Here is a 16,290-nt window from a genome sequence, read left to right as displayed (position 1 = left end):
AGCCCTTGCCTGTTGAGGCCGCCCGCTGGGACTTTTGTCCGTGCGTGCCCCCGTGCGGCTTAGTAAACGTCCCCCACTGGGGGAGAGACAAAGGCGGCCGGGAGCGGCGGCGCTGGTCCGCCCACCCCCCTCCGCGTGTGCCGCAGTGCCGGTGGCCTTGGTAGGCGGGCCGCTGACGGCCCTTGCCCCTACAGTCTGTTGAGGCTACCCGGGGGACCTTTGTCTTTGCCAGCGCGCTGTCGAGCCACAGTTCCGCGGGCATCATGGCGGCCGCGGCAGCGTCTGGCCTGCACATCAGCAGCCCGGCGCTTTGCTCCACAGCTCCCGCAGTCAACACCCAGGTGGGAGACACGGGGGTGGTGGTGGTGGTGGCGGTGATAACCTCCACCACCGCCACCATCGCCACCTTCATCACCCCCATCGCCACCACCTTCACCGCCACCACCATCGCCACCACCACCATCACCACCACCACCACCACCTTCATCATCACCACCACCTTCACCATCACCACCGCCACCATCACCCCCACCACCTTCATCACCCCCATCGCCACCATCACCACCATCGCCATCACCACCACCACCACCACCACCTTCACCATCACCCCCATCGCCACCGCCACCATCACCACCTCCATCGCCACCACCGCCATCACCACCTCCACCATCACCACCACCACCATCACCGCCACCATCACCACCTCCACCATCACCACCACCACCATCACCACCTCCACCATCACCACCTCCATCGCCACCACCGCCATCACCACCTCCACCATCACCACCACCACCATCACCACCACCATCGCCACCGCCACCATCACCACCTCCACCATCACCACCACCACCATCACCACCTCCACCATCACCACCACCATCGCCACCACCGCCATCACCACCACCGCCATCACCACCACCATCACCACCGCCATCACCACCACCATCACCACCGCCATCACCACCACCATCACCACCACCATCTTCACCACCACCACCACCATCTTCACCACCACCACCACCTTCACCACCACCACCTTCACCACCACCACCATCACCACCATCACCACCACCACCATCACCACCACCACCATCACCACCACCACCTTCACCACCACCGCCATCACCACCTTCACCACCACCTCTTCACACCCTGCTGCCGCCCCTCCCCCCAGCCCGTGGTACCGGAGCCCCTCTACGGGAGCCACCCGGGCGTGGGCATGAGCGGGGGCCTAGGCTGTGGGCCCAGCCCGGCCACGGCCTTCTCCTCCTCCTCCGCCTCCTCCTCCTCGGCCTCCTCCTCCTCCACGCTGGGCCCCTCGCAGCACCCGGCCCTCAACAGCAGCTCCACGGCCTCCATCTCCTCGTCCGTCAACTCCTCCTCGTCCTGCTCCTCCTCCTCCTCCTCCTCCGCCGCCGTCTCCGCCGTCAACTCGTCGCTCTCCTCGGCGGGGAGGCAGCCTGCGGCCGCCACGTCCGGTGGGCAGGGGGGGCGGAGGGCGGGATCACTCACCCGCTCACTCATCAACTCACTCGCTCATCAACTCGCTCACTCACCCGCTCACTCGCTCATCAACTCACTCACTCACCCGCTCACTCGCTCATCAACTCACTCACTCACCCGCTCACTCGCTCATCAACTCGCTCGCTCATCAACTCACTCACTCACCCGCTCACTCGCTCATCAACCCACTCACCCGCTCGCTCGCTCATCAACTCACTCACTCACCCGCTCACTCGCTCATCAACCCACTCACCCGCTCGCTCGCTCATCAACTCACTCGCTCATCAACTCGCTCACTCACCCGCTCGCTCGCTCATCAACTCACTCGCTCATCAACTCGCTCACCCGCTCGCTCGCTCATCAACTCGCTCACCCGCTCGCTCATCAACTCACTCACCCGCTCGCTCGCTCATCAACTCGCTCGCTCATCAACTCACTCACCCGCTCGCTCATCAACTCACTCACCCGCTCGCTCATCAACTCACTCACCCGCTCGCTCATCAACTCACTCACCCGCTCGCTCACCAACTCGCTCACCCGCTCGCTCATCAACTCGCTCACCCGCTCGTTCATCAACTCGCTCACCCGCTCGCTCACTCATCAACTCAGTCGCGTGCTCGCTCATCAACTCGCTCATCAACTCACTCGCTCTCTTGCTCGCTCAGCAACTCGCTCACACGCTCACTCGCTCATCAACTCACTCACCCGCTCACTCGCTCACTCATGAACTCACTCACCCGCTCGCTCATCAACTCACCCTCTCGCTCGCTCACCCCAACGCCCCCTCACCCCCCCAAACTCCTTACCCCAACCCCGCTCACCCCAACTCCCCCCGCTCACCCCAACTCTCCCCGCTCACCCCAACTCTCCCCCCCGCTCACCCCAACTCCCCCCCCTCACCCCAACTCCCCCCCCCGCTCACCACAACTCCCCCCCTCGCTCACCCCAACTCCCCCCGCTCACCCCAACCCCTCCCCGCTCACCCCAACTCCCCCCGCTCACCCCAACTCCCCCCGCTCACCCCAACTCCCCCCGCTCACTCCAACCTCCCCCCGCTCACCCCAACTCTCCCCGCTCACCCCAACTCCCCCCCCTCACCCCAACTCCCCCCCCCGCTCACCACAACTCCCCCCCCCCGCTCACCCCAACTCCCCCCGGTCACCCCAACCCCTCCCCGCTCACCCCAACTCCGCCCCCCGCTCACCCCAACCCCGCTCACCACAACTCCCCCCGCTCACCCCAACTCCCCCCCCCCCCGCTCACCCCAACTCCCCCGCTCACCCCAACTCTCCCCGCTCACCCCAACTCTCCGCCGCTCACCCCAACTCCCCCCGCTCACCTCAACTCCCCCCGCTCACCCCAACTCCCCCGCTCACCCCAACTCTCCCCGCTCACCCCAACTCTCCGCCGCTCACCCCAACTCCCCCCGCTCACCTCAACTCCCCCCCGCTCACCCCAACTCTCCCCGCTCACCCCAACCCCGCTCACCACAACTCTCCCCGCTCACCCCAACTCTCCGCCGCTCACCCCAACTCCCCCCGCTCACCTCAACTCCCCCCCGCTCACCCCAACTCTCCCCGCTCACCCCAACCCCGCTCACCTCAACTCCCCCCCGCTCACCCCAACTCTCCGCCGCTCACCCCAACTCCCCCCGCTCACCTCAACTCCCCCCCGCTCACCCCAACTCTCCCCGCTCACCCCAACTCTCCCCGCTCACCCCAACTCTCCCCGCTCACCCAACTCCCCCCGCTCACCCCAACTCCCCCCGCTCACCCCAACTCCCCCCGCTCACCCCAACTCTCCCCGCTCACCCCAACTCTCCCCACTCACCCCAACTCTCCCCGCTCACCCCAACTCTCCGCCGCTCACCCCAACTCCCCCCGCTCACCCCAACTCCCCCCCGCTCACCCCAACTCTCCCCGCTCACCCCAACTCACCCCGCTCACCCCAACTCTCCCCGCTCACCCCAACTCCCCCCGCTCACCCCAACTCTCCCCGCTCACCCCAACTCCCCCCACTCACCCCAACTCCCCCCCCCGCTCACCCCAACCCCGCTCACCACAACTCCCCCCGCTCACCCCAACTCCCCCCGCTCGCCCCAACTCTCCCCGCTCACCCCAACTCCCCCCGCTCACCCCAACTCCCCCCGCTCACCCCAACTCTCCCCGCTCACCCCAACTCTCCCCGCTCACCCCAACTCCCCCGCTCACCCCAACTCTCCCCGCTCACCCCAACTCACCCCGCTCACCCCAACTCTCCCCGCTCACCCCAACTCCCCCCGCTCACCCCAACTCTCCCCGCTCACCCCAACTCCCCCCACTCACCCCAACTCCCCCCCCCGCTCACCCCAACCCCGCTCACCACAACTCCCCCTGCTCACCCCAACTCCCCCTGCTCTGTCTGCCGACCCCCCACTAGGCAAGGCCCCCCCAAATCTGCCGCCCGGAGTGCCCCCAATGCTGCCCAACCAGTACATCATGGGTCCTGGGGGTCTACTGCCGGCCTACCCGGTGAGGCCCCGCACACTCACCACACGTACACTCACCACACGTACACTCACCACGCAGACACTCACCACACGTACACTCACCACACGTACACTCACCACACGTACACTCACCACACGTACACTCACCACACGTACACTCACCACACGTACACTCACCACACGTACACTCACCACACGTACACTCACCACACGTACACTCACCACACGTACACTCACCACACGTACACTCACCACACGTACACTCACCACACGTACACTCACCACACGTACACTCACCACACGTACACTCACCACACGTACACTCACCACACGTACACTCACCACACGTACACTCACCACGCGTACACTCACCACGCGTACACTCACCACGCAGACACTCACCACACGTACACTCGCCACACGTACACTCACCACGCACACACTCACCACACGTACACTCACCACGTAGACGCTCACCACACGTACACTCACCACACATACACTCACCACACGTACACTCACCACGTAGACGCTCACCACACGTACACTCACCACACGTACACTCACCACACGTACACTCACCACACGTACACTCACCACACGTACACTCACCGCACGTACACTCACCACACGTACACTCACCACGCAGACACTCACCACACGTACACTCACCACGCAGACACTCACCACACGTACACTCACCACACGTACACTCACCACACGTACACTCACCACACGTACACTCACCACGTAGACACTCACCACACGTACACTCACCACGCGTACACTCACCACGTAGACACTCACCACACGTACACTCACCACACGCACACTCACCGCACGTACACTCACCACACGTACACTCACCACACGTACACTCACCACGCGTACACTCACCACACGTACACTCACCACACGTACACTCACCACACGTACACTCACCACACGTACACTCACCACGCAGACACTCACCACGCAGACACTCACCACACGTACACTCACCACGCGTACACTCACCACACGCACACTCACCGCACGTACACTCACCACGCGTACACTCACCACACGTACACTCACCACACGTACACTCACCACGCAGACACTCACCACACGTACACTCACCACACGTACACTCACCACGTGTACACTCACCACACGTACACTCACCACGCAGACACTCACCACGCGCACACTCACCACACGTACACTCACCACACGTACACTCACCACGCAGACACTCACCACACGTACACTCACCACGCGTACACTCACCACACGTACACTCACCACACGTACACTCACCACGCGTACACTCACCACGCAGACACTCACCACGCAGACACTCACCACACGTACACTCACCACGTGTACACTCACCACGCGTACACTCACCACACGTACACTCACCACACGTACACTCACCACACGTACACTCACCACACGTACACTCACCACGTACACTCACCACGCAGACACTCACCACATGTACACTCAACACACGTACACTCGCCACACGTACACTCACTACGCAGACACTCACCACACGTACACTCACCACACGTACACTCACCACGCGTACACTCACCACACGTACACTCACCACACGTACACTCACCACGCAGACACTCACCACACGCACACTCACCACACGCTCACTCACCACACGCACACTCACCACACGTACACTCACCACACGTACACTCACCACGCGTACACTCACCACGCGTACACTCACCACACGTACACTCACCACACGTACACTCACCACACGTACACTCACCACGCGTACACTCACCACGCAGACACTCACCACACGTACACTCACCACGCGTACACTCACCACGCAGACACTCACCACACGTACACTCACCACACGTACACTCACTGCACGTACACTCACCACGCGCACACTCACCACGCGCACACTCACCACACGCACACTCACCACACGTACACTCACCACACGTACACTCACCACGCGTACACTCACCACACGTACACTCACCACGCAGACACTCACCACACGTACACTCACCACATGTACACTCACCACGCGTACACTCACCACGCAGACACTCACCACACGTACACTCACCACACGTACACTCACCACACGTACACTCACCACGCAGACACTCACCACACGTACACTCACCACATGTACACTCACCACACGTACACTCACCACGCGTACACTCACCACACGTACACTCACCACACGTACACTCACCACGCAGACACTCACCACACGTACACTCACCACATGTACACTCACCACACGTACACTCACCACACGTACACTCACCACGCAGACACTCACCACACGTACACTCACCACATGTACACTCACCACACGTACACTCACCACGCGTACACTCACCACGCGTACACTCACCACACGTACACTCACCACACGTACACTCACCACACGTACACTCACCACACGTACACTCACCACGCAGACACTCACCACACGTACACTCACCACACGTACACTCACCACACGTACACTCACCGCACGTACACTCACCACACGTACACTCACCACACGTACACTCACCACGCAGACACTCACCACACGCAGACGCTCACCACACTTACACTCACCACACGTACACTCACCACGTACACTCACCACGCGCACACTCACCACGCGCACACTCACCACACGTACACTCACCACACGTACACTCACCACGCAGACACTCACCACACGTACACTCACCACACGTACACTCACCACGCAGACACTCACCACACGTACACTCACCACGCAGACACTCACCACACGTACACTCACCACGCGTACACTCACCACGCGTACACTCACCACACGTACACTCACCACACGTACACTCACCACACGTACACTCACCACACGTACACTCACCACGCAGACACTCACCACACGTACACTCACCACGCAGATACTCACCACGCAGACACTCACCTCACGTACACTCACCACACGTACACTCACCACGCAGACACTCACCACACGTACACTCACCACACGTACACTCACCACGCAGACACTCAACACGCAGACACTCACCACACGTACCCTCACCACGCAGACACTCACCACACGTACACTCACCACACGTACACTCACCACACGTACACTCACCACGCAGACACTCACCACGCAGACACTCACCACACGTACACTCACCACGTGTACACTCACCACACGTACCTTCACCACGCAGACACTCACCACACGTACACTCACCACACGTACACTCACCACACGTACACTCACCACGCAGACACTCACCACACGTACACTCACCACGTGTACACTCACCACGCAGACACTCACCACACGTACACTCACCACACGTACGCTCACCACACGTACACTCACCACGCAGACACTCACCACACGTACACTCACCACGCGTACACTCACCACACGTACACTCACCACACGTACACTCACCACGCGTACACTCACCACGCAGACACTCACCACGCAGACACTCACCACACGTACACTCACCACATGTACACTCACCACGCGTACACTCACCACACGTACACTCACCACACGTACACTCACCACACGTACACTCACCACACGTACACTCACCACGTACACTCACCACGCAGACACTCACCACATGTACACTCAACACACGTACACTCGCCACACGTACACTCACTACGCAGACACTCACCACACGTACACTCACCACACGTACACTCACCACGCGTACACTCACCACACGTACACTCACCACACGTACACTCACCACGCAGACACTCACCACACGTACACTCACCACACGTACACTCACCACGCAGACACTCACCACACGTACACTCACCACGCAGACACTCACCACGCGTACACTCACCACGCGTACACTCACCACACGTACACTCACCACACGTACACTCACCACGCAGACACTCACCACGCAGACACTCACCACACGTACACTCACCACGTGTACACTCACCACACGTACACTCACCACACGCACACTCACCACACGCTCACTCACCACACGCACACTCACCACACGTACACTCACCACACGTACACTCACCACGCGTACACTCACCACGCGTACACTCACCACACGTACACTCACCACACGTACACTCACCACACGTACACTCACCACACGTACACTCACCACGCGCACACTCACCACACGTACACTCACCACACGTACACTCACCACACGTACACTCACCACGCGTACACTCACCACACGTACACTCACCACACGTACACTCACCACACGTACACTCACCACACAGACACTCACCACACGTACACTCACCACACGTACACTCACCACATGTACACTCACCACGCAGACACTCACCACACGTACACTCACCACACGTACACTCACCACACGTACACTCACCACACGTACACTCACCACGCAGACACTCACCACACGCAGACGCTCACCACACTTACACTCACCACACGTACACTCACCACGTACACTCACCACGCGCACACTCACCACGCGCACACTCACCACACGTACACTCACCACACGTACACTCACCACGCAGACACTCACCACACGTACACTCACCACACAGACACTCACCACACGTACACTCACCACACGTACACTCACCACACGTACACTCACCACACGTACACTCACCACGCGTACACTCACCACGCGTACACTCACCACGCGTACACTCGCCACACGTACACTCACCACACGTACACTCACCACACGTACACTCAACACACGTACACTCACCACACGTACACTCACCACGCAGACACTCACCACACGTACACTCACCACACGTACACTCACCGCACGTACACTCACCGCACGTACACTCACCACACGTACACTCACCACACGTACACTCAACACACGTACACTCACCACACGTACACTCACCACACGTACACTCACCACACGTACACTCACCACACGTACACTCACCGCACGTACACTCACCACGCGTACACTCACCACGCGTACACTCACCACACGTACACTCACCGCACGTACACTCACCGCACGTACACTCACCGCACGTACACTCACCGCACGTACACTCACCGCACGTACACTCACCGCACGTACACTCACCACACGTACACTCACCACACGTACACTCACCACACGTACACTCACCACACGTACACTCACCACACGTACACTCACCACACGTACACTCACCACACGTACACTCACCACACGTACACTCACCACACGTACACTCACCACACGTACACTCACCACACGTACACTCACCACACGCACACTCACCACACGTACACTCACCACGCGTACACTCACCACGCGTACACTCACCACACGTACACTCACCACGTGTACACTCACCACAGGTACACTCACCACGCAGACACTCACCACACGTACACTCACCACACGTACGCTCACCACACGTACACTCACCACGCAGACACTCACCACGCGTACACTCACCACACGTACACTCACCACACGTACACTCACCACGCAGACACTCACCACGCGTACACTCACCACACGTACACTCACCACACGTACACTCACCACACGTACACTCACCACACGTACACTCACCACACGTACACTCACCACACGTACACTCACCACACTGAACAAGGTTTCCTCACCCACTTAGCCTCTCAATGTGCGGTAGGGGCAAGTGCTGTAAGTGAGATGATGCTGATGATGCTACTGCTGCTGATGATGATAATGATGATACTGTTGCTGCTGATGATGATGCTGATACTGATGATGATGCTGCTGCTGCTATGAGTGACCCAAATCTCTGTGTTTCAGCCTCAGATCTACGGCTATGATGAGCTGCAGATGATCCAGGCGAGAATGCCCATCGTGAGTTATTTCACTCACACACGCGGACTCGTACACACAGTAACACACACAGTAACACACACAGTCACACACACAGTCACACACACAGTCACACACACAGTCACACACACAGTCACACACACAGTCACACACACAGTCACACACACAGTCACACACACAGTCACACACACAGTCACACACACAGTAACACACACACGCACACAGTAACACACACACAGTCACACACACAGTCACACACACAGTAACACACACAGTCACACACACAGTCACACACAGTCACACACAGTCACACACACAGTAACACACACAGTCACACACACACGCACACAGTAACACACACAGTAACACACACAGTAACACACACAGTCACGCACAGTCACGCACAGTCACGCACAGTCACACACACAGTCACACACACAGTCAACAACAACAACAACCGCCATTCGCCACTAAGTGGCGGTGACGTCACCACGACGCTTGTGCCAGGCTATGTGCACCCTGAGGCCACGTGAAGTGTCGAACGCCCGCTGGCAGGAGGTCACGGGGCAGACCCAGGTGCCATGGGTCGACTGACTGAGATGACTGGCTGATGCACCACCTGTGCCCCCTACTGTGCCAACCTGCTGTGCTTTAGCCACCCGGCGCTCCGCTCGCTGTTTTGAGCGTCGCTCCTCCGCCCTCCGTGGTTGTTGGAGGGCGACTGCCTCCAACTGCCCAGTAGCATCCTTCACGAGCCTCCTCCACAGAGGCCGATCTTGACACCGCTGGTACCAGTCATCGGCAAGTCCACTCAGCTCCACGTCCTCCTGTACCACATCACTCCATCTCTTCTCTAGCCCGTGCCGCGCCCGCTTAGCCCCCTCAATCCGGCCAAACAAAAGCTGTTTCGGCATGCGGTGGCTGGGCATGCGGGCTACATGACCCAGCCATCGCAGCCTTGCCTGCCGGAGGAGCTCACCGATGGGACCCTGCCCAGATCTTTCAAGGATTTGTGAGCTCCTCACACAATCCAGTCTGGTTAAACCCAGGATGGATCATAGGCAGGCCAGCCTAAATGTTTCTAACCGGCGAAGATGTTCCATTAGGGGGGTCCACGTTTCGCAAGCGTAGAGAAGGGAGGGAATGACCGTGGCCGAGAAGACCTGAAGCTTAGTGCGGAGCGACAGACCAGGTAGCTTCCACACAGCGTTACGCAACCGATGAAAAGATATTTCCGCTCGACTGATTCGGAGTGAGACCTCTGCTGTTAAACTGGAGCCAGTCATAAGCACACTGCCCAGGTATGGGAAACTCTCCACTCTCTCCACAACTGCCCCATCACCGATTGGGAGTTGTGGGGGTGGAGTGTCCGATGGTACAAAATACCCAGGCAGGTGCTTAGTTTTGGTGGGGCTGATGGTAAGGCCCCACCTCTTAGTGGCACGCTCCAGTCTCAGCAGCAGCGTCTCCAACTCCTCCTCTGACTGAGCAGCTATTACCAAGTCATCAGCATACATAACGTGGTTGAGCAATAGGGAGCCATCCCTTGACCGCACCCGGGCATCGATTAGCCTCCCATTATATCTGTACCATATGGAGATTCCCCCGGTACAGCTATTGAAGGCTTCACGAACTACGTGGTCAATATAGATGTTAAATAATGTGGGAGCCAGAGGACATCCCTGTCGCACCCCAAGGTGTACAGGGAATGGCTCTGACTCCCGGCCACGTAGTTTTACCCGGGCCCGCTCACCATCATGAAGGTCCTTAATGATCGTGAGCAGAGGGTCAGGTACTCCAAAAGCACGAAGAACGACCCAGAGCCCAGGCCTACTGATGGTATCATAGGCCTTGACCAGGTCAATAAAGCAGAGATGTAGGTCTTGTTGGAATTCCCTACACCTCTGCTGTAGCAGACGGACAGAAAAATATGGCATCTGTGCAGGACCGCCCTTTCCTGAAACCGCATTGGGGCTCCGCAAGCCTCTCCTCAGCGTGCCTGGCAAGGCGATGCTGAATAATCCTTGCCAGGACCTTTCCCGGCACACTGAGGAGTGAGATGCCCCTGTAGTTGTTACAGTCTGTGCGGTCCCCCTTCTTAAAAAGGGGGACCACCAGGGCATCCTTCCAATCCTGCGGAACCCGTCCAGTAGTCCAGACTGTTGTTATGATGTCATATAGGGCAGTCTGTGCACAAACGCCACCCTCCCTCAGCATTTCGCTTGGGAGATCATCTCTGCCCGCTGCCTTTCCTGGTCTCAGACTCCGGATCGCCTTCAATACTTCCTCAGCAGATGGCACCTCAGCCAGCCACTCACAGGGGGTGACTTCATCCAATATTTGAGGCACCGCAGCCTCAGCAGGGTCATCCTCACTTTGTGCCACGATGTTTTCCTGGCTGAGGGATTTTCCCTCCCCCAGGACCTCACAGAAATGCTCAGCAAATCTGCGAACCTGTTCCTGGGGGTCGGAAATTGGATCACCGTTTTTTCCCCTAATGATGGTAATAGGTGTGGCGCTGCAGGTTACTTTTTTGATGGAGTTAAATAGAGATTTGTGATCACGGGCCACTGAGGCAGACTCCATCTCCTCAGCAACCCGCGACCACCACCCATCCTTGCAGCGCCTCACGGCTCTCCGAACCTCCGAGCGAAGGCTGCGGTAAGCCTCCTCATTCTCTGACGTGGGATTCTGTAGCCGATGACAGTGGGCCTGTCGCTTTTTCTCAACCATCCTGAACACCTCCTCTGTCAACCAGGGTCTCTGGGGAGGTCTGGACCGTGTACCCAAAGCAGCCATTGCAGCTGCATGAGTCAGTCCTAAACCTCGCCCATTTACCCTCGACATCAGGAGGAGTCGGGGACGATGCCAATCCCAGCCGCAAGCGATGATGAAATTCTCGCTTGCAACTTTCATCAGATAACTGAGACCAGGCCACTTTAGGTTGGAATGGGGTCCTGGGTGTACACCCACCACCGGAGTGGAAGAATGGCAGGCGCATCTTACAGATGACTAGTCGATGGTCAGAGGGCAGATCAGCTCCACGGTAGGTCCTGGTGTCAAGGACATGGGCTCGCATTCGCTGGTCCGTCACTATGTAGTCCAGCAGATGTTCTTGCTTGGACCCGGCATGCATCCATGATGTTGTGTGGATGCGCCGATGCCGGAACAGCGTGTTGGTAATTACAAGCCCATGGGCTGCACAAAAATCTAGCAACCTCCTACCGTTGTTATTGAGCTGATCTGGCCCATGCCCTCCAATCACTCCAGACCAGGTGCCAGTATCATGACCAACTCGGGCATTGAAGTCACCCAACATGATGACTCTATCCCGAGGGGCCACTTTAGCCAGCACCTGTGACAGGAGGTCATAGAAGGCATCTGACTCATCGGCTTTGCCTGCATCCCTCCACGGATGTTCATCTTCGGTGGGGGCATAAGTAACCACGACCACCATTCCTCGCCTCCGGTTGGTGGGAAGGCGAGCCCAAAGTAGCCTGGGGCTTACAGCTTCCCACACCTCACCGCCACGCTCCCACGCCCCCTTCATTCTTTTGTTCAAAAGAAGACCCACACCCTGTTGTTTGGCAGTCTGCTGCCCCGAGTAGAGGACTGTCCACCCCTCATGGTGGCAGGAGCCAGAGCCGGTCCACCGGACCTCCTGAATGCCGCATAGATCCAGGCGGTACCGGTCCAGCTCCCGACAGAGGAGTGGCAGCCTCTCCTCTGCAGTGAGCGTTCGAACATTCCACGTGGCCAACCGTAGTGGCTTTTCGTTGTTTCTGGAGTAGCCCCGAGGGTAGGTATTCAATCTCCTGGCTCCGCCAATTGGGGTTTGGCCAGGAGACGTCATAGACGCCTGGCCCCCCGGGGCCTCCGGCACAAGCTTAGTTGTTACATATTTCAGTTTAATTCGTAGTTTCGTGGTAATTAATTGAAGGTGGAGGGGTTACCAGCCCCTCGCACCCGTCCAGAGCCCCCGTTTAGCCCCTGTGGTGGACACATATGCCATGAGGGGAGGAGCCAATCAAAATTGGATCTCCCCCCACAGCGCTGTCCACGACAGAGTTGCCCGTCCGGCACCGCGAGGAGGTAGGGGGTTGTTTTGCCGGACACACTAACACACACACTAACACACACACTAACACACACAGTAACACACACAGTCACACAGTCACACACAGTCACACACACACGCACACACGCACACACACACACAGTCACACACACACACTAACACACACAGTCACACATACACACTCACACATGCGGACTCGTACACACACACACACAGGCACACACACACAGGCACACACGACAACAACAACCGCCATTCGCCACTAAGTGGCGGTGACGTCACCACGACGCTTGTGCCAGGCCATGTGCACCTTGAGGCCACGTGAAGTGTCGAACGCCCGCTGGCAGGAGGTGACGGGGCAGACCCAGGTGGCACGGGTCGACTGACTGAGATGACTGAGATGACTGGCTGATGCACCACCTCTGCCCCCTACTGTGCCAACCTGCTGTGCGTTAGCCACCCGGCGCTCCGCTCGTTGTTCTGAGCGTCGCTCCTCCGCCCTCCGTTGTTGTTGGAGGGCGACTGCCTCCAACTGCCCAGTAGCGTCCTTCACGAGCCTCCTCCACAGACGTCGATCTTGACACCGCTGGTACCAGCCATCGGCAAGTCCACTCAGCTCCACGTCCTCCTGTACCACATCACTCCATCTCTTCTCTAGCCCGTGCCGCGCCCGTTTAGCCCCCTCGATCTGGCCGAACAAAAGCTGTTTTGGCATGCGGTGGCTGGGCATGCGGGCTACATGACTCAGCCAACGCAGCCTTGCCTGCCGGAGGAGCTCACCGATGGGACCTTGCCCAGATCTTTCAAGGATTTGTGAGCTCCTCACACAATCCAGTCTGGTTAAACCCAGGATGGATCGTAGGCAGGCTAACCTAAATGTTTCTAACCGGCGAAGATGTTCCATTAGGGGGGTCCACGTTTCGCAAGCGTAGAGAAGGGAGGGAATGACCGTGGCCGAGAAGACCTGAAGCTTAGTGCGGAGCGACAGACCAGGTAGCTTCCACACAGCGTTACGCAACCGATGAAAAGATATTGCCGCTCGACTGATTCGGAGTGAGACCTCTGCTGTTAAACTGGAGCCGGTCATAAGCACACTGCCTAGGTATGGGAAACTCTCCACTCTCTCCACAACTGCCCCATCACTGATTGGGAGTTGTGGGGGTGGAGTGTCCGATGGTACAAAATACCCAGGCAGGTGCTTAGTTTTGGTGGGGCTGATGGTAAGGCCCCATCTCTTAGTGGCACGCTCCAGTCTCAGCAGCAGCGTCTCCAACTCCTCCTCTGATTGAGCAGTTATTACCAAATCATCAGCATACATAACGTGGTTGAGCAATAGGGAGCCATCCCTTGACCGCACCCGGGCATCGATCAGCCTCCCATTGTGTCTGTACCATATGGAGATTCCTCCGGTACAGCCATTGAAGGCTTCACGAACTACATGATCAATAGATATGTTAAATAATGTGGGAGCCAGAGGACATCCCTGCTGCACCCCAAGGTGTACTGGGAATGGCTCTGACTCCCGGTCACGTAGTTTTACCCGGGCCCGCTCACCATCAATGAAGGTTCTTAATGATCGTGAGCAGAGGGTCAGGTACTCCAAAAGCACGAAGAACGACCCAGAGCCCAGGCCTACTGATGGTATCATAGGCCTTGACCAGGTCAATAAAGCAGAGATGTAGGTCTTGTTCAAAAGAAGAGCCACACCCTGTTGTTTGGCAGTCTGCTGCCCCGAGTAGAGGACTGTCCACCCCTCATGGTGGCAGGAGCCAGAACCGGTCCATCGGACCCTCCCGAATGCCACAGAGATCCAGGCGGTACCGGTCCAGCTCCCGACAGGAGCGGCAGCCTCTCCTCCGCGGTGAGCGTTCGAACATTCCACGTGGCCACACGAAGTGGCTTTTCGTTGTTTCTGGAGGAGCCCCGAGGGTAGAGATTCAATCTCCTGGCTCCGCCAATTGGGGTTTGGCCAGGAGACGTCATAGACGCCTGTCCAGCACAAGCTTATTAGTTACATATTTAAGTCGTGGTTTAGTGGTAATTAATTGAAGGTGGAGGGGTTACCAGCCCCTCGCACCCGTCCAGAGCCCCCGTTTAGCCCCTGTGGTGGTCACAGACGCCATGAGGGGAGAGGCCGTACACACACTCACACACACATGGACACGTACACACTCACCCCGTTGCTTTGCCCCACGTGTCACCACGTGTCACCACGTGTCACCACGTGTGTCACCACGTGTGTCACCACGTGTGTCACCACGTGTCACCACGTGTGTCACCACGTGTGTCACCACGTGTGTCACCACGTGTGTCACCACGTGTGTCACTACGTGTCACCACGTGTGTTACCACGTGTCACCACGTGTCACCATGTTTGTCACACCACGTGT

The 16,290-nt window shown here is 58.3% G+C and overlaps 1 protein-coding gene across 10 annotated transcripts in view; it reads left to right on the top strand.

Annotated features, from left to right (window-relative positions):
* Positions 1-16,290, top strand: part of LOC116938372 (uncharacterized) — a 106,848-nt gene that overhangs the window by 58,415 nt on the left and 32,143 nt on the right. For all 10 annotated transcript variants that reach the window (XM_076063623.1, XM_076063627.1, XM_076063625.1 and 7 more), the window contains exons 20-23: positions 233-341; positions 1,178-1,481; positions 3,925-4,016; positions 9,790-9,843. In XM_076063623.1, the coding sequence (XP_075919738.1) occupies positions 233-341; positions 1,178-1,481; positions 3,925-4,016; positions 9,790-9,843 (559 nt within the window). The remainder of the gene's footprint in view (positions 1-232; positions 342-1,177; positions 1,482-3,924; positions 4,017-9,789; positions 9,844-16,290) is intronic.

Source organism: Petromyzon marinus, unplaced genomic scaffold (genome assembly GCF_048934315.1).
Source record: "Petromyzon marinus isolate PM22_M1 ecotype Great Lakes invasive population unplaced genomic scaffold, UKy_Petmar_22M1.pri1.0 PM_Scaffold_167, whole genome shotgun sequence".
In the NCBI taxonomy this organism is placed as follows: domain Eukaryota; kingdom Metazoa; phylum Chordata; class Hyperoartia; order Petromyzontiformes; family Petromyzontidae; genus Petromyzon; species Petromyzon marinus.
The sequence above is the reverse complement of the archived record's forward strand: the minus strand, read 5'-3'. Positions and strand labels throughout refer to the sequence as shown.